This window comes from Cebus imitator, unplaced genomic scaffold (assembly GCF_001604975.1).
Source record: "Cebus imitator isolate Cc_AM_T3 unplaced genomic scaffold, Cebus_imitator-1.0 Scaffold45, whole genome shotgun sequence".
NCBI classification, from domain to species: Eukaryota; Metazoa; Chordata; class Mammalia; order Primates; family Cebidae; genus Cebus; species Cebus imitator.
Window position 1 is genome coordinate 13,971,823 of NW_016107360.1, and position 18,630 is coordinate 13,990,452.

At 47.3% G+C, this 18,630-nt stretch overlaps 1 protein-coding gene across 1 annotated transcript in view; it reads left to right on the forward strand.

Annotated features, from left to right (window-relative positions):
- The first annotated feature begins 238 nt into the window (after positions 1 to 238).
- Positions 239 to 18,630, forward strand: part of WIPF3 (WAS/WASL interacting protein family member 3) — a 34,721-nt gene continuing 16,329 nt past the window's right edge. Inside the window, exons 1-6 of the mRNA XM_037737970.1 lie at positions 239 to 271; positions 705 to 906; positions 4,211 to 4,342; positions 9,007 to 9,765; positions 13,839 to 13,988; positions 15,046 to 15,147. Coding sequence (XP_037593898.1) covers positions 239 to 271; positions 705 to 906; positions 4,211 to 4,342; positions 9,007 to 9,765; positions 13,839 to 13,988; positions 15,046 to 15,147 — 1,378 coding nt within the window. The remainder of the gene's footprint in view (positions 272 to 704; positions 907 to 4,210; positions 4,343 to 9,006; positions 9,766 to 13,838; positions 13,989 to 15,045; positions 15,148 to 18,630) is intronic.

The window sequence follows — 18,630 nt, forward strand, 5'->3', positions numbered from 1 at the left end:
TAAGAAACACAATGCACTACACACTGGGGCCTGTTGGGGGGAAATAGGAGAGGGACAGCGAGGGGTGGGGAGTTGGGGAGAGATGGCATGGGGAGAAATGCCAGATATAGGTGAAGGGGAGGAAGGCAGCAAATCACACTGCCACGTGTGTACCTATGCAATAATCTTGCATGTTCTTCACATGTACCCCAAAACCTAAAATGCAATTAAAAAAAAAAAGAAACACAATGGGCCCAGCATGAGCCACCCAGGACCCAATTGCAAGGAGGATGTGAGAACCTAGGGACTGAGCGAGACTTCATTCCTGCTCAGAACAGTCCAGGGGATGACAGGGCACAGGAACAACTCCCATCATCAAGCGGGAAATCAGCCAGGGATCTGGTCCAGAAGGCGCCCTGGGGCACCAGGCAGGATGATCATTCAAAACTGAGAGCAGGGGCCAGGTACTCACAGACAGAAGCCCTGCGGTGAGAGGTATAAGAGAGAGGAAAGAGGGGCTATTATTTAGGGCTCCCTAAGACCTCCAGGAGCTCACAAGATAGGCACTTGGGACTGGGTCATCTGAAGTAAAGAGTCCATTCTGGGTCGCCAGGGAAAAAGGTGTGAGCAAGGCCCAAAAGTGTCTCTCCCACATGTAACCTGAGATCAGCCTTGGGAATGGGACAAGGAAGGCAGAGAACTGCAAGAGGAGAAACTGACAGCAGACAGGACATTTATGCTTATCTGAAAATGCTATATGCAATTATAATCAAATCCCTCTTACTCCCCTACAGGTAAGCACAGACACCTCCAGCTTGAGAAAGGCAGATCCAAAAGGCCGGAGTGCACTGTTGGCTGATATCCAGCAAGGAACTCGCCTGCGAAAAGTCACACAGATCAACGACCGCAGTGCCCCGCAGATCGAGAGTAAGTGAGCAGCCCGCCAGGCCTCCTGTGAGCCAAGGACAGGGCAGGCATGTGAGGAACAGCCAGACACCCCTGGCTGGGGCCACAGCTTCTTCCCAGGACACACATGGGGCCGTCTCAGACCTGCTCATTGGACAGGCCAAGTGGGCAAGAGAACCAGAGCTTTCCTTCCAAATCTGCAAATGGTTTAGAGCATCTCTTCTATCCTTGTCAAATGCTAAAAAGAAGAACTCCACAGTGGGACAACTTTTTAAAAATTATAAAATACACATAACATAAAATTCATCATTTTAACCTTTTTAAAGTGTTCAGTCAGTACCAATTATTATGTTCACAATGTTGCAACAATCACCTCTATCTAGTTCCAGAACATTTACATCACCCCCAAAGGAAATTCCATATCCATTACCAAGTCATTCCCCATTAGTCCCTGGCCCTAGCCAACCTAACCTACTTTCTATCTCTCTGAATTTGCCTATTCTGAAGTTTCAAAGAAATTGAATCATGCACTACATGGCCTTTTGTGGCTGGCTTCCCTCACTTAGCTTAATGTTTTCAAGCTTCATAGATGTTGGAACATGTATCAGTACTTCACTCCTTTTTATCATTTAATATTTAATTGTATGGACACACCACGTTTTGTGTATTCTTTGTAGGGTAACATTTAAAGATCACTTACCCTGTGTCAACATAGTCCTCAAACTCAATGTCAGAAACTAAAGGGCTTGCTCTGGCACAGTGGCTCATACCTGTAATCCCAGCACTTTGGGAGGCCTAGGCAGGCAGATCACCTGAGGTCAGGAGTTGAGACCAGCCTGACCAACATGGAGAAACCCCGTCTCTATTAAAAATAATAAATTAGCTGGGCGTGGAGGTGCATGCCTGTAATCCCAGCTACTTGGGAGGCTAATACAGGAGACTCACTTGAACCCAGGAGGTGGAGGTTGCAGTGAGCCGAGATCACGCCGCTGCACTCCAGCCTGGGCAACAAGAGCAAGACTCCATCTCAAAAAAAAAAAAGTGAAGGGCTCAACATTTTTTTTTAATGCAAAATTTTTGTTTTACTTTTCACAAGGAGAAAGATGTATTAAGAATTATGTTTCAGAGGATGATATGACTGAAGCTTGTTGTCTTCTAGAATGTGACAGAGTAAACTGAGTCCTGTGCTCAGGTCAGACGACCTACATTGAATTCTAGTTCTGCAACCAGACAAATCGGGGAGCCTCTTTGAGGCTGTCTGGCCATCTGTAAAATGGGGAGACAATACCCGCTCCTTTTTTTTTTCTTGGTCAAGATTGTTGAAAGATGAAATAATACATGCAGAGAACTCCTTAGTACATGTCGAGCCCTAATCCAAAAATCCCAAATCTGAAAGTTTTTGAATGTCAACATGATACCTCATGTGGATGATGAAGATGACATTGTTAACACAGAAGAAAATGTGCCTCCAGATGACATGGTGGAAATGTGTGATAGGCTTTTTGAAGGACAAGAGCAGCATACATTCATCACAGAACAAGAAATCATATCAGTTTACAAAATTAGAGAGGCTTCTGAGACAAAAACCATTGTTAATGAGGCCGATGACGCTGGAGGAAACATTTTTAAAAGCCATCTAGCAGAATGCTTCCTCAGCTCAACTCTAGAGCACCGACTTCCTGGTTTCTCCGTAGTTTCTAATGTTTCTTCTCACCTAAAACAATAAGATCCTGTGTACAGTAACCTTTTATCAAAACACAGCATTGCAGGAGACTGAAGGCCTGCCTTTGTGTGTTGCTGCTGTGGCCTAACAGCCGATCCGAGTATTCTGGTAGTGCTACTGTGTTGCTTAGTTACTTGCCGTGTTAATAGTGTGCCGTTTTTTTAACTGTTAAGTACTTATGTGTGAAGAAGTGTAAGAAACTGATTGCTTATTGGTAGCATGGAAATTCAGTGTCAGGAATGCTGGTGATAGATAAACCACAGATTGTACACATGGGAGGCAGAGATGGTGACACCTTTGCTTTCTGATGGCTCCATGAGTACCAGCTTTGTTTTATGCACAAAATTATTTTAAAATATTGCTAGAAATTACCTTCAGGCTATGTGTAAAGGTATATATGAAACAAATAAATTTCATGTTTAGACTTGGGTCCCATTCCCCAAGATATCTCATTAAGTACACGTAAATATTTCAAAATAAAAAAAAATCTGAAATACTTGATCCCAAGCATTTTGGAGAAAGGATACTAACCCTGTAATGTAAGGTATTATTATTATTATGTCTTCCTATGTTTGTCTATGATGTGAGTGATGGTCATTCTTAAAGATAGTCCTAAAAATGTAATATCTCCTATCTGTAATTATAAATGTCAACATACAAGGATAGACAGATTTTTAAAGAAATATTTTCAACATTGAGTACATTAAAAATTTGTTTCTGGTTACACCCATGATCAAATTGGTTAAGCCTAATTAATAGGTAAATCAATTTCATTGAAACACCCACTGCCTAATCATTCTAATGAGTAAGTAATGTACAATATGAATACTCGGAATAATCTGGCCACTTTCATCCACCAGTGGGCACTGTGCCCTAATTTCTCTGTGCATATTAGCTTCCGGTTGTAAATATTTTCTGCCGGGAACACTTTTCTAAGCTGAATATCTTCCCATTTTCTGCAGTTGGTAATCACACATGTCTGGAAGACTGGAGTTAGTGACACCTTTTTTCAGGGGCTCATGATCTTTCTGTTCCATAGATGAAAAGGTGCAGGGAGGTGTAAGGGGCTGAGAGCCCGAGGGCTGGAGAGTCAGGAAGGAAAATGCCAAAGCACAAATCGTTGCAGGCTTGACCTCCTGCTTGCTATTCTGATCAGTGCTCTGTGGGCAAGAAGTTAAAATGACCAACTCCATTAAATCTGTGGGTTTTCTTTGTCTCATTCTCCATAGCCAAGGTGAAAATAAGGGCAGCTCTACACCTACCACGTTTGGGTTTTCTAATTCAAGGTGCTGCCAGTTGCTGTGTTAGCATCTACAAAATGGTAGTGTTTAGGTCTCTTTGTTTTGGTCACTTTTCAGGGGAGTTGGGCACTAATGGTTAGTTCTTTGGTAGGACTGGAGAGGGTGCAGCACGTGAGTCTACAGGGTGTCAAAGCAGAGGGTGCCTGAGGAAGACGCTGAGTGAAAGGGTGGCATTAGAGGTGGGAGAATGGGAAGGCTAACAAGGACAGTGTTAGACCAGCGTTAGACCATGGTCTGAAAGGAGACCTGGCTGCTCAGCTCTGCTCTCAAGTCCTTGCCTACTTGCTTCTTCTCTCTAAAGGTTCTAAAGGAACCAACAAAGAAGGAGGAGGTTCTACAAACACACGAAGCGCAAGCACACCCCCGGCCCTGGGAGATCTGTTTGCTGGTGGCTTTCCTGTGTTGCGACCAGCAGGCCAGCGGGATGTGGCAGGTAAGGAAGAATTCATTCTGGCTCCCTTGTGGTCTTTATCTCTTTAGCTTGTGGCACCACCTGGGCGATCCACACATGCCGGTAAGCAACATGCTTTTACTGAACAGTCATGATAGAGTAGAAGACCATGTTCTTGGGACCATAAGCACTGGAAACTTCCAAAGTACAAAATGGTTCTTGAGAAAGCTTTTAAATCATCATCTTGTTTAAACTATTTCCATTTTAATAGTTGAAAAGTGACCTGCAATGGTGTGTAATGCTTAGCGATGGCGCGATGGTAGCCCAGAATGCAAAGTGTATACAGACAGAAGGTTCAAATTATAGTAGAAGTTCATAATGACATCACTGTCAATGCACTAACAATGTATGAGTTGAAATGATTCAGTCATTGCATCAGTTAGGTACTGCTGTGTAACAAAATACCCTAAAACTTAAAAGCTTTAAACAGTCGTTTTTTTAGCCTACAATTCTGTGGGTTAGAAGCTTAGAGTAGTCTTGGCTGGGTTCCCTCTTGCAGCTATAAAGAACTGCAGGTTGTGTAGGTGACTTTGCTAATCTTATATTTCTCATATTTTTCCAATCTCTGGGGCCTCAGCTATAACCACTGACTTGACTCACCTCTGTCCCCATGGTCTCTTAGTATCCAGCAGGGCGTCCAGGCCTTGTTTCCATGCCAGCAGCAGAGTTCCAAAAGAGAAGACAGAAATATAAATAAAGTTTCTTGAGGCTTAGTCTTGGAAGTATTACTAGGAAGTAACTTGGAAGCCTAAGAAGTATCACTTCCTACCACATCCTCTTAGCCAAAGCAAGTCACAAGGATGGGGAAATAGACTTTGCCTCTTGATAAGAGCAACTGTAAAATCATATTTCAAAGATTACAGAATCAGGCATGAGTGAGATCAGTCTACCTCAGTCATTTTTTATTTAGTGGGCATCAAATGTTTTGAAAGTAGTGCATTAAAATTGAACAAATATACATTTACTATGAGAAAAAAAGACTATTTTTTCTATTATTGTTCTTTAACCAGCAAGCTCCAGGAATACCATTAATACAGGAATATCAAGACTCAAACATTCCTGGTGCCGGATCTTCCATCATGTGACTTTTCTAACTTTTTCAGTGGCCTCTGTGACTGTTTAATATTATGGGATGCGTATGCCTCACTCACCAATAAAAGTCCAGCAAAGACAAAGACTCTAGGATACTTTGAGATCCAACTTGAACCTTCTCAGGGGCCATGTTCATTTCCTCATTTTTGCCGAGGGGTTAGCAGGAAAGGCAGAGCACAAGGTCTTCCTCAATAGAGACAGCGGATATTCTTCAGTGCCCTCTTCTTTTTCAAAATTCCTGAGTGCTATGAAACAAATATCCTTCGGAATAGAAGGCATCCATGAATTTCTCTTCATAGAAGTAGAGATGGGAAAAATGGGCCCCAGTCAGGTTTTCATGGGAAGCAGCCAAAAAAAGCCAGCAGGAGTCCTACTGATCTGCTTGTCTCCAATGGGAGATAAGTGTCAGATGTTTGAGCCACTGTAATGGGGAAGACAAGAACTTACCTCTTTAGAAATGGAGGTCCATAAGGAAGTGACGAATTATGCCTATTACAGGATGGAAACTCAAGGAGAAACCCACCAGATAAATGCATGGACTGGGTACCATGTCAGGGCAAGGAAAGCTGTGGCTCTCTCCTCCCAGAACTTTCCCGGCAGCCCCTTTCTCATCAGAGGAAGGGACTGGGGCCTTTGCTCTCTCTCTGATCTTCTGGCCTACCTTTCTGGGTGGCTCATGCCCTCCCCTTCACCCACGCTGCCCTCCTTGCTGCTCTTCACACACCAGCATGTTGCTGCCACTGGGCACCTGCACTGACTGCTCCCTTGGCCCAAAAGGCTCATCCCCAGGTGTCCACGTGGCTCCGTCTCTCCCTTCCTGCAGGTCTCTGCTCAGGTGGCAGCTGATCGACATGTCCGCGAGGTCTTTACTTATCAAATCCCATATAAAGTTTCAGTCCCATCCTTTCATTTCATATCTCCTTTTCCTTGATTTACTTTTCTTGTATTCCTTAGCACCATCTGACGTATTATGTATTCACTGGTTTATTTGTTTATTGTCTATCTTTTGCTTCTAAAGCTAAGCTCCATGAAGGCGGGGACTATGTTTTGTTCATTGCCTTAGAAATGCCTGACTCATGGCAGGTGCTCCGGAAATACTTGCTGAATTGCATGTGTGAATGGGTAGTATGGTGGCTGATATCCATTAGGCACCATAGCACAGTGTCATGGTACTTTTAGGGACCCAGGAAAGTATTTAAATTTCTTTTAAAATCTGAAGAAAGCATGACCTTTTAGGGTCAAAGAATATATCTGTCTTTGTACTAATGCAGTCATGAATATAATTTTTTTTTAATGGAGAAGAGGCCTACAAAGGCAAAAGTACCTAGGTCCCTGGAGTCATAATGTAGCCCGGGCTTGGAGCTCCAAGGGAGTGAGAATTAAAGTAAGATACAATGAGTAAACATCATTTCTGGGTTGAATAGAATGTGTAATGAGGCTTCCAAGGTCTTCTGGAAAACATTCAATTTGAGGAAGAAGAATTACTTCATATTTTGATAAACCTCCAGGTTCTAAAAGCTGAATCCTTTCCTGTGGGCACAGCCCTCAAGCTGGTCTTCCCCACCTCCTGGTCTCCTTTGTGCTTCCTTTGCATATCTAGCGCTGGGGTTTCCATTGTGAAGGATGGCCTCCTCCCTTACTTCCCTGAGCTCCCTCGGAGCTCTCTCCCTGCTGAGGCCCACCTCCTCCCGTTGCCTGAACTTCACCATCAGCCCCTGTCTCCCCTGCGGTCTCACCTTCCTCCTTGAGGGGCATGAATAGAAGCCAGGCAGGGACTTGGCCGCCCTTCTGCTGCACATGTTAGGATAAAAATGAGTTTGCCTACATTTCTCATTTGGTTGGGGCTTCATCAGCACAGGATCCCCTACTTTTAACTGACTCAGTTTAAGGGTTTTTGAATCTTTGAGACATGGTGTCCTCAGTTACTTAAAAGGTTTGGATAGACTATTCAAGGGTATGCTTTGTTCTGTTTTGCAAGAACTTTTATTATCCCTTTAAATATCATTCAGCCACTGGGCATGTAGGTAGGCTCTGCCTTGTTTAAGGAGCTGCCTAGGTTCTCCTCGTCATCTTTTTGTATTGCATGGAAACAGGTTTGAGAACTTCTAGGCAGGAATCCCTGAGCTGACACGTGCTAATACCGTCCTCACCCTACCTTAAGAACAGCCATTCCATAATATGGTTGGAATATTACGGACTAGGTGACTGTCACATTATAGCCAGAGGGGATCATATTTGGAAAGCCAGATACCAAGGTCTTGCCTACTTAGCTTCATCTGAGTCACCTCTGCTACGCCGTGCTTTGATTGGCCTGGCTTTTGACATCCAGTACTTTAAGTGTATACTTAGTTACTGATTGGGGTAAACATACAGGAGATGCCAAGTACTGCAAAGCTCAGAACCCCCAACAGATGCTGGGGTTTCTGATCCAAAATGAAAGCTGCAGGTCCTGTGCTGCCGCACCCAGGAAGTAGTGGGTGGGAGAAAACGTCATTTTTCAAGTGTTGTCCATATGTTGTCATGGGGATTATAAAATATAGGGGAAAGCATACTCCCCAGAAATCCTTGTAAAAAGAGCACTAAATCTGGAAGAAATATTTTAATCTGCCTCCTGAGTAGACAGTGATACTCCAAAGACACCTCTAAGAAGTAATTGCAGAACTTCAAGGCAGTAAACAGCGAGAGGAACTTTTTCTCATTGGAGAGAGGCAGAGGAAAAAAAGGGTGAGAACTAGCAAACTGGTGCAAGGTTGTGCCGGGTATAGAGGCCCCTCCTGGGACATGCTCCACCCCTGTCTTCCTTGAAGACCAAACACAAATGCTTACCAAGAGCAAATCATTGCTGTTGAATTTAAAAGAGGAATTGAATTTTAAGTTGGGATAGATGCAAGGAAGGATCTACAGGGTGAGAAAGCCGAGACCCTTGAGAATCAGGGTTAAGCCTTTGGGAAAGGTGGTTTTGAACTTCCAGAGGTCATAGAACTGTGAAGTTCAAGGTCATTGGAACTGGATTGTCAAGGGCAAGCATCTCCCTCCTGTCTTAACTTATATATTCAGGGAATCATGAATTTTCTGCTCTCAACACAGAAACAAAGAAAGCCCTGTTCACAAAATGCTGGGAGTGAAGAAAACCTCCCTAGCCAGGAGTGCTGGTTGGTACACCCGAGGGTCCAAATTAGAGCATAAGTGCAGAAGGACCTAGCAGGTGTCCATGAATGAGTGTGAGTGTGGCCTTGCTTAGGAAGGGTAAAAGGCGTCCAGGCAGTCCTGGCTGTCGGTTGGGATACTAGAGGCCCAAGGCAGAGGAGAGCAGAGGTAGCATGGATAGGAGGGCTGGAGGCCTGACCTAGGCTTGTCATTAATCCTGGAAAGGACCTTGGGGCTGGTCCCGTTGGTCCTTCAGTGTGACAGCTGCAGCACCTGAGGCTACACGGTGGACACGGTGCAGAAAAAGTGCAGCTCACTGCGGCCAGGCTTGAGTGTCCTGAGTGCCGCCTACCCGCGGGGGCTCTTTCTTTATTGCCGAGCTAACCCAGAATCTGTTTCACTTCCAGGTGGCAAAACAGGGCAGGGCCCTGGCTCCCGCGCGCCGTCTCCCAGGCTTCCCAATAAAACCATCAGCGGCCCACTTATCCCGCCTGCGTCTCCCAGGCTAGGCAATACCTCCGAGGCGCACGGCACTGCCAGGACAGCCCCGCCTCGCCCCAACGTGCCCGCCCCGCCCCCTCCCACTCCACCACCTCCGCCCCCTCCCTTACCGCCACCCCTTCCCTCTTCTTCCCCCAACAAAACTCCGCTGGTGTCCCCATCTGGCCCACTGACCAAAGGGAACCCCCCGGTGGTTGCACCCCCTGCTCCCTGTGCACCACCACCTCCACCTCCGCCACCTCCCCCAACGCCACCCCCGCTGCCGCCTTGTCTCGGTGACAAGGCAGTGAAGCCTCAGCTAGCCCCCTTGCACCTCCCGCCCATCCCGCCCCCGCTCCCTCTCCTCCCACCTTGTGGGTATCCCGGGCTCAATGCGGAGCCCGCCAGCCCTGCGCAAGATGTGCAGGAGCCTCCAGCCCCACCGCCCCCACCGCCCCCACCGCCCCCGCTTCCTCCTTATGCCTCGTGCTCCCCAAGGGCTTCTTTGCCCGCACTCCCTTTACCAGGAGCTAATAACAGCAGTGAAACCCCACCCCCACTACCCCCCAAGTCCCCCAGCTTCCAGGCCCCACCCACGCAGAAGGCGGGCGCGCAAGCCTTGCCCGCGCCGCCTGCCCCTCCGGGCTCCCAGCAGTTCCTGCAGAAGAAGAGGCACGGCCGACCAGGTAAGCAGCACTGCTTGGCCCAGTGCCTCTGGTGTAGCACGGTAAAATCTTGTTGCTGCCAGGTGCGGCGGCTCACGACTGTAATCCCAGCACTTTGAGAGGCCGAGGCAGGTGGATCATGAAGTCAGAAGTTCAAGACCAGCCCGGCCAAGATGGTGAAACCCTGTCTCTACTAAAAATACAAAAAAATTCCCCGGGCGTGGTGACAGAACGCCTGTAATCCCAACTACTTGGGAGGCTGAGGCAGGAGAATCGCTTGAATCCGGGGGGTGGTGGTCGCAGTGTGCCCAGATTGCGCCATTGCACTCCAGCCTGGGCGACAGAGTGAGACGCCATCTCAAAATATGTATACACACACACACAGTCGTTGCACAGGACTTTATTTTTGGAGCTATTTCAGAGAGGGACACCAGGGGTGAGGGAGCTAGGAGACTTGCCCAGAATCATCATGCTGCCTGTAAGCAATGGATCCTGGCTTTGATCCCCAGCCCTTACTAGCTCCGTGGCCCTGGGCAACCACTTGGCCTCTCTGGTCTCCCTTCTCTTCATCTGTAACATGGGGCTAGATAGCAGTAGTTGCTACCTCCTGCGCTTGTTGTTAAGGATTAAGGGAGTTCTTAGGTGAGCGGTGCTTGGAACAGGGGCTGGCAGCAGTGAGCTTGAGAGAGATTATTTATTCTTACTATCATCCTTCCAACTCCAGATCTCCTCCCTGAGGTGGATGGGGTGTGAGTTTGGCTTATTTCTAGACCAGGCCTCCTTTTATATTTGCAGGCATTTTCCTGTCTGGCTCCCAGCCAGAATCTTCACCAGCCCTCAGTAAACTGGATTCCCACTCTGCCTTAGTTTTCACAGGTTCTCCAGCTACCAGAAGAAAACTGAGAGCCTGTATTTTGAGCCAAATATTAAAAATAATTCCTTCACATATACAGCACAGATGATTTGAATTGAGTGTACATGCCCCATGGCTGATTCCCTTGGTCCCTGTAGTAGGAGGCTTTTATTCAGTTTTAGTGCCCTTGTGAATGGGAAGTACATCCACACGTCAACATACACACCCACATACACACAGACACACTCAAACATATGCACACTCGTAACATCCACATGCACACTCCAACATGCGTATTCCTTTGTCTTTAGAAAATCTTTTGATGCAGAAAGCTTCTTAAAAGTATTTTCTTGAATTAAAAATAAGGCCAGCTTGTTGCAGAGCAAATAGAAGGAAATTGAAATTGACGTGGTACAGATGGCTCACACCAGTAATCCCACTGCTTTGGGAGGCCCATGCCTGAAGATGGCTTGAAGTCAGGAGTTCTAGGCCACCCTGGGTAACATAGCAAAACCCTATCTCTACAAAAAAATAAAAATAAAAAATTGACTGGGCATGGTGGCAGACACCTATAGTCCTAGCTACTGGGAGGCTGAAGCAGGAGGACCACTTGAGCCTAGGTATGCAAGGCTGTGGTGAGCTATGATTATGCCATTGCACTCCAGCTTGGATGACAGAGCCAGATGCTGTCTCTAAATTAAGTAATTAAATCACCCATAATAACATCACCTAGAGATGAAAACTGTCATTTGGGTATGTTTCTTTAATTCTTTTTTCTGAATATATGTTCATGTTTACATGGTTAATACCATTTTTCACATACGGTTTTGTGTTGTTTTTAAATATTATATTAAAAACAATTTTGTCAAATTGTTAAAATGTCTTTATAAGTAAAATAATATGATAATCAGTATATTCTATATTCCTCTGTTAGATATCTAAGTTGATTCCATTTTTTTATGCATAATACTGCAAGAAATGCTTTTGTGGAAATTTTAGTCTACATTTCTGATATTTTTCTAAAAGTATTGGTTTCTTTTTTTTTTTTTTGAGACGGAGTTTCACTCTTGTTACCCAAGCTGGAGTGCAATGGCGCGATCTCGGCTCACCGCAACCTCTGCCTCCTGGGTTCAGGCAATTCTCGTGCCTCAACCTCCTGAGTAGCTGGGATTACAGGCACGCGCCACCATGCCCAGCTAATTTTTTGTATTTTTAGTAGAGACGGGTTTCACCATGTTGGCCAGGATGGTCTCGATCTCTTGACCTTGTGATCCACCTGCCTCAGCCTCCCAAAGTGCTGGGATTATAGGCTTGAGCCACCGCGCCCGGCAAAGTATTGGTTTCTTAAAGGAAATTCCTGGTGCAAAGAGCAAGGATATTTTTAAGCCTTTTGATTACAAGAGGTAAGGTTTTAATCACTCTTTTCAATTGACTGGTCATGATAAGGGCCAGCATTTATACTGGTAAGCCCCTTCTGATATGTGTTATTTTCAAATATTTATGATGGGATGGAAAAAAAACAAAGCTCTTTTTTTTTTTTTTTTTTGAGACACAGTTTCACTTGGCCACCCAGGCTGGAGTGCAGTGGCGGGATCTCAGCTCACTCCAGCCTCCACTTTCCAGGTTCAAGTGATTCTCGTGCCTCAGCCTCCCGATTATCTGGGATTACAGGCATGCACCACCACGCCTGGCTAATATTTGTGGTTTCAGTAGAGACAGCATTTCACCATGTTGGCCAGGCTGGTCTCGAACTCCTGACTTCAAGTGATCTGCCCGCCTCGGCTTCTCAAAGTACTGAGATTACAGGTGTAAGCCACTGTGTCCGGACAAGAAGAACAAGGCTTTTGATTCAGATGGCTGTGAGTTCAAATCCTGGGTTCCTCACCCACTCCTGTGGAAACTCACACCAAGTTGGGTTTGGTTTTTTTTTTTTAATATTGAATTTTTTTATTTGACAAATGGGAATACTAATAACACCTTTCACATAGGATTATTAGGAATAGGAAATGAAAATGTGCCTAAAGGGCTTGAACGTAACCTCAGCTCCAGCAGCATTATTTCCTTACCACACAGTGGGGCAGCTGTTCACCCAGAAGAGGGGCTGCAGTCCCTTTATCCTGTGCGTGAGAGCAAGTAAATTCCTCATAGATTTTTAAGCCCAGGAAGGGAAGACCAGCAAGGGAGAGGAAGGCAGCTGGGAGGGAGAAGGGAAGACGGGCAGATGCTGAAGGAACATGAGACATGAGGATGGCGGCTAGTGACTGAGAACGCCTGCCGCAGCTGGGGCGCCTGCATCTGCTCCAAGGTAGTGAGCTCTGTGCCAGGATGGGGATTCGTATCTGGCCACCTTCTTTGCGTCTTTGGATGTGAAACTTGGTTTGTCCACGTTCAAAATAAAGGGCAATTTCTACTTCAGCCTAACTTGGGGGGAAAAGAGAGAGGTAGTAATTGTGAACATCTTAGCACAGACAGTAATGATGTAACTGTCATCATTTCAAGAAGCAAAGTGATGTTTGCAGTGCCACTGAAGAAATAAGCAGCAGCGAAACCCCTGTGTTGATGTGCCAAGACAGTGGGTTTTTAGTTGCCGGATGAACCATATAGGAAAGTATTGGCAAAGGAGAGAGTGAGCCTCTCTCAGGCATGATCAGAGAAAGCTGGAGGAAGTAGGTTGGATCGCAGTTAGGCCCTGGTGCACAAGTAGGATTAGATGGCCTGAAAGGAGAAACGAGCATTTGCAGTGCTGGAGAACCAGTGTGAGCAGGGACACAGGGGCAGAACCAGCCCCTGACCCTCTTCAAGCCTTCCTCCGGCCTGTCCTACAGACAGCCCTTCCTGTTCTTACCACTCTTTAATGATTGCCCTGCTTTGGGCTGTACCCGATGATGAAGGTTATCACCATCATTAATATTATTGCAGCAGCTAACATTTATTGAGCACTTACTACATGCCACTCAACTTAAATTCAACTCATTGAATCTTCTCAATACCCCTTGGAAGTGGGTGTACTATTACGACTCCTATCTTACAGATGAGGAAACTAAAGCACAAAGAGGCTATGTTACTTATCCCAATGCAAGAACCACAATTCAGTGCCAAATAGGTTGACTCCAGAGGTTGCCTTTTTACTCACTATGTCATATTTCATCTGAAGATCGAAATGCCTAACATCTCACATAAGGTTATAGCATCCACCGTTCCCCATCCGTGTGTCTGAATACGCCATCATGTTCTCCGTAAGGGGCCGGTGGGGGAAAGCTAAATCCGCCTCCAGCACCCCCTGCGAGATCACCCACCACAGAGCTTTCAAGCAAGAGCCAGCAGGCCACAGCCTGGACCCCGATGCAGCAGACTGGGGGTCAGCTTCGAAATGGAAGCCTGCACATCATCGGTAAGTGGGGTGCACCCTGTGCTGGGGTGGCTGCCGGTGGGAAAGTGACTCTCCCAACCTCTGGAGAGAGAGTTTGCCAGCCATAGTGCTGTCATTTCAGGGTGCATGCTTCTCCATGAACAGGCTCACTCCGGCACCAACCAGCCCACAGGTCCTGTGGAGTAGGGTTTCTTTCTAGGCTTTCTGCATAGTTTCAAGGCCCACTCCCTAGCCTTCTGATTCAGATTAGAGAAAGGGAAGAACACCAACATGTAAATTGTGTATGTGTGTGTGCGTGTGTGTGTGTGTGTGTGTGTGTGTGTGTCTATGGAGAAATCAGTGCATAAGCCTGAAAGAGTAGAGTGATCTGGTTAAGGAGAAAGAATAAATAGAAGGTCCACCAGGCAGAGGGACAGTTCGAGTGTTAAGTATGAAGGTAGGAAGGAAAGTCACCTGGGGTCAGATGTGAGGCCACAGAATCTTTGGATCCCTTCTGCGTGCTGGGCTAGTGTCCAACAGAGGCCCAGGTCACAAAGTAGGGGCTCAGCCCATGAAAGGCCCACAGGAGGCCTCCCCTCCTGCCGACAGAGCTCAGAGCAGAAGCGGTTTGCTTTGTGGAGCTCAGGTCCCACCCTAAACACAGGCCATGCTCCTCCACTCCCCAGCCATTCTGCCCACCTCTTCCCTCCAAACCCTCTCAGGAGCTTGTCAGGTGCTGCCGACTGCTGGGGCTTTGCCAGTCCCTTGTTGGCACCAGGGTCCCTGCCTCTGATTCTGGATCCTGGAGAGCCCTGTGCCACTTCCACCCCTTTAGCAACTTCCTTAAGGTGTTCTTGGTTTGGGCGGGTGACAGGGAGTGACTGGATTTCCCTCTTCCTGCTTCCCTGGATCCCAACCAATCAGTAAAACTAAGAGGTTAGTGGATGTCTTAGGGAGAATGGTCATTAAAATTCTTGCACCGAGCAGGCAAACAGAAAATAGTGGATGCAGTCAGAGTAATCTCTGTGCTCCTGGAAATGATCAAAACTTGGATCATGACAGTCACCTGAGTAACTCTTTCCATTTCCCACGTGTCCAGATGACTTTGAGTCGAAATTCACGTTCCATTCTGTGGAAGACTTCCCCCCTCCGGATGAATATAAACCATGCCAGAAGATTTACCCCAGCAAGATCCCCAGAAGTAAGTACCACCGGGATAAGTCTCCTGGCATTTCCCAACCCTCCAAAATTAGGCGCCTGGTGTGCACTGATTGGTCACAGACTGTCTCAAGGATGACATCGTGATTTCACTGTACTGCTGCAAGGATGTAGCACTGTGCATAGTTCTGGAACTTCCAGGACATTGATTTCTCCTGATACCTAACTGTTCATTTAGAGATTTTTACAGAACACCGAGGGTAACTGGCATCATATTTGGAGGCCTAAACTTAGCACTCATCCCTCTCCTCCCTGGGGCTTTTGATAAGGGAACTACACACCCTAGACAACAGTGAAATAGGATATAGGAGGTTTGCATCAGTCACTGAGGAAGCGCCTGAAAACTGCTAATTCAGAACTCTGGCAAACCATTAAATGGAGAATGTCCTTAGGTCAATGGTTCTCAACCTTGGCTGCATATTAGAATGACCTAAGGAGCTTTTATAAATCCTGAAGGCTAGGCTACATCTAAACCACATAATCAGAATATCAATACCTAGGTGTCAGGATTTTTTAAAAGCTGCCAGGTGATTCCAATGTACCACCAAGGTTGAGAATCACAGCTCAGTAAGGGCCTGCCTCCTCCTGACTTCATTGTGTGGTCAGACTTTAAAAGGGGACATTTAACCCAGCTTACCTGTTCAGCCTTAAGAGTAGAGAGATAAGCCAGGCATACATTGCTCACACCTGAAACCCCAGCACTTTGGGAGGCTGAGACAGGAGGATCAAGAGTTCAAGACCAGCCTTGTCAACATAGCAAGATTTCATTTCTACAAAATATTACCCAGGTGTGGTAGTGCACACCTGTAGTCCAAAGGTGAGAGGCTGAGGTGGAAGGATTGCTTGAGCCCAGGAGTTGGCAGTTACAGTGAGCTATGATCATGCCACTACATTCCAGCACTGGTGACACAGCGAGACTCTGTATCCCCCCCAAAAAAAGAGAAAGAATGAGGTGGAGGAGCCAATTCTTGTCTGGTACTGGGCCAATCAGATTGGGCAGGAGCCTAAGTCAACACTATGGAGTAAGGGTCAAATGCGTTCCCATCCCACAGTCCAGACATCTGTTGACCCAAATGGAGAATCACTGCCCAGGGTTAGCCTAAGACCAGGAATAGTGAGCCAGGCTCTTTGCCCTTCTCCTTTCAGAGGAACCTTAGTGAAGTCCCTTCTGCAGAACTCAGCTTCCTGCAGTGCAGAGGGAACGCAAGCCTACCCTGTGCTCAGGTGGAGGGGGTACAGGCCTGCCCGTGCTCAGGTGGAGGGGATGTAGGGCCCTGGGCTCAGGTGGAGGGGGGCGGGCCTGCCCTGTGTTCAGTGGGAGGGAACGTGGGCCTGCCCTGTGTTCAGTGGGAGGGAACGTGGGCCTGCCCTGTGTTCAGGTCAGGGGAATGCGGGCCTTCCTTGTGCTCAGGTAGATGTCCATCTCAGGCTCCGCTGGGCACATCTCTCTCTGATGGCCTATGTGACTGTACACCTACTATTTGAAGGTGTACATGAAGGCCCAGCAAAAGACAGGTGCTATGTCCATCTCCCATCCCTGCTCAGTTCAGCAAACTTAGATGAACCGCCTGTCATACAGCAGGCACCCTACAGGCACCAGAGGCTGCAAAGTGTAAGAAACAAGGTCTCCTCCATCATCCGCCCACTACACACACTCCTTAGATGAGAATTAGACCCCATAAGAGCGTCATTTTTTTTTTTTTGAGATGGAGTTTCGCTCTTGTTGCCCAGGCTGGAGTGCAGTGGTGCAATCTCGGCTCACCATAATCTCCATCTCCAGGGTTCAAGTGACTCGTGATTCTCCTGCGTCAGCCTCCCAAGTAGCTGGGATTAATCAGTGATTGTTTAGGGTGCGAAGGGCACTTCATTGGGCACAGGGGTGCAGGTGGATGCTGGGGGCCTGAAGGCCAGAGAGAGAGGGTCATAGTTCTACATGGGTGGGAAGGCATCCAGGCTGAGGACAGGACAGACCCAGGAGAGAACATGATAGTGCTTGGTGCATATAGGAACCATATGTCCCACGTGGTACGTCAGGGCCCAAGGTGCCTAGCTGGAGTAAGACCACACAGGCTGCAGCAGGTGCAAGGTTGGGAGTGTGTGTCCACATACAACACCCCTCTTCCCATCTTGTGAAATATGCACAGGAATCAGCTCAAGAAAGACCTAAGTGTTCATGTTCTAATTGGAGGACACAGCTTAGGTTCCCCAGCAGCAGACCTCCTAATACTGCACCCAGAATTAGGCTCCGTTACTCCCCCAGGCAGCGTGACTCACACATGAGGAAACTGAGGCTGGCCCCTCTAGTCACAGAGTCTGCTTAGTGGGACTTTCCACATGGCAGGGAGAGCACAACCAAGGGACCCCCTTGATCAACAGGCAGCCAGATCTCAGAGCGTGCCGGAAGGAGCCAGGCTGCAGGTGGCTGCCTGCACACGAACCCACAGGGACAAGGAAATAGGTGTGCCTCCTAACAGGCTGTGTCCCACCTAAGGCATTGGAGTAGGAATCTGTAAGCAGGGAAGAACTGTCAGTGAAAATGCTAAACGACAATTCCAGGGCCGTCGTGGACCCTGCGGTGGATGTTGTGGATGTTCGTGCCTGGCACTGTTCTAGGTGCTTTGTATACCTTATCATTCGTCCTTAACGGAGTTTCCAGACAGGGAAAAGGCCAACTGACTTATCTAAAGCCTCAGAGCAGATTAAAGCCAGCACCAGGAATTTCGAACCCACATCTCTCTGAACCAGGGCCAGTTCCATTTGGCCATGGTGAACTCTGAGAAGGGACATGATGAGATGCAGGTTGAGACAGATAACGGGTGGCTGGTTCAGAGGAGGCAGAGACCAGGGTCAGGGAAACTGTTAGGCAGCTATTATAACAGTCTATGCTAGGAGGCCAAGGTGGGCAAATCACCTGAGGTCAGGAGTTTGAGACCAGCCTGGCCAATGTGGTAAAACCCTGTCTCTACTAAAAATACAAAATTAGCCGGGCATGGTGGGACACACCTGTAATCCTAGGTACTTGGGAGGCTGAGGCAGGAGAATTACTTGAACTTGGGAGGCAGAGGTTGCAGTGAGCTGAGATCATTCCATTGCACTCCAGCCTGGACAACAAGAGCAAAATTCAATTAAAAAACAAAAAAAAGAGTCTGTGTGAGGGAGGATGGATGGAGGAGGTCCTCAGAGTGATCAGGGTTTGGGAACCAGGCCCAGATGGGACCAAGGAAAATGGAGGAGCCAGAGTCCCAGGAGTGCCTGCCTTGGGCTGGATGGAGGATGTGACACCATGAGGGAACTGGAGGTTTCAGGGGGAGGCAATGGGATTCCTGTCATTTATGGTGAGGGCAGGTGGCTGGAGGGGTACAAGGGGGAGATGCCGTGTGGAAGGCAGAAGTGCAGTGTACACAGGTCTGGGACTGATGAGGTGGGGCAAGGGTGAGGACTTGATTTGCTGGCCATTAGTTTAGAG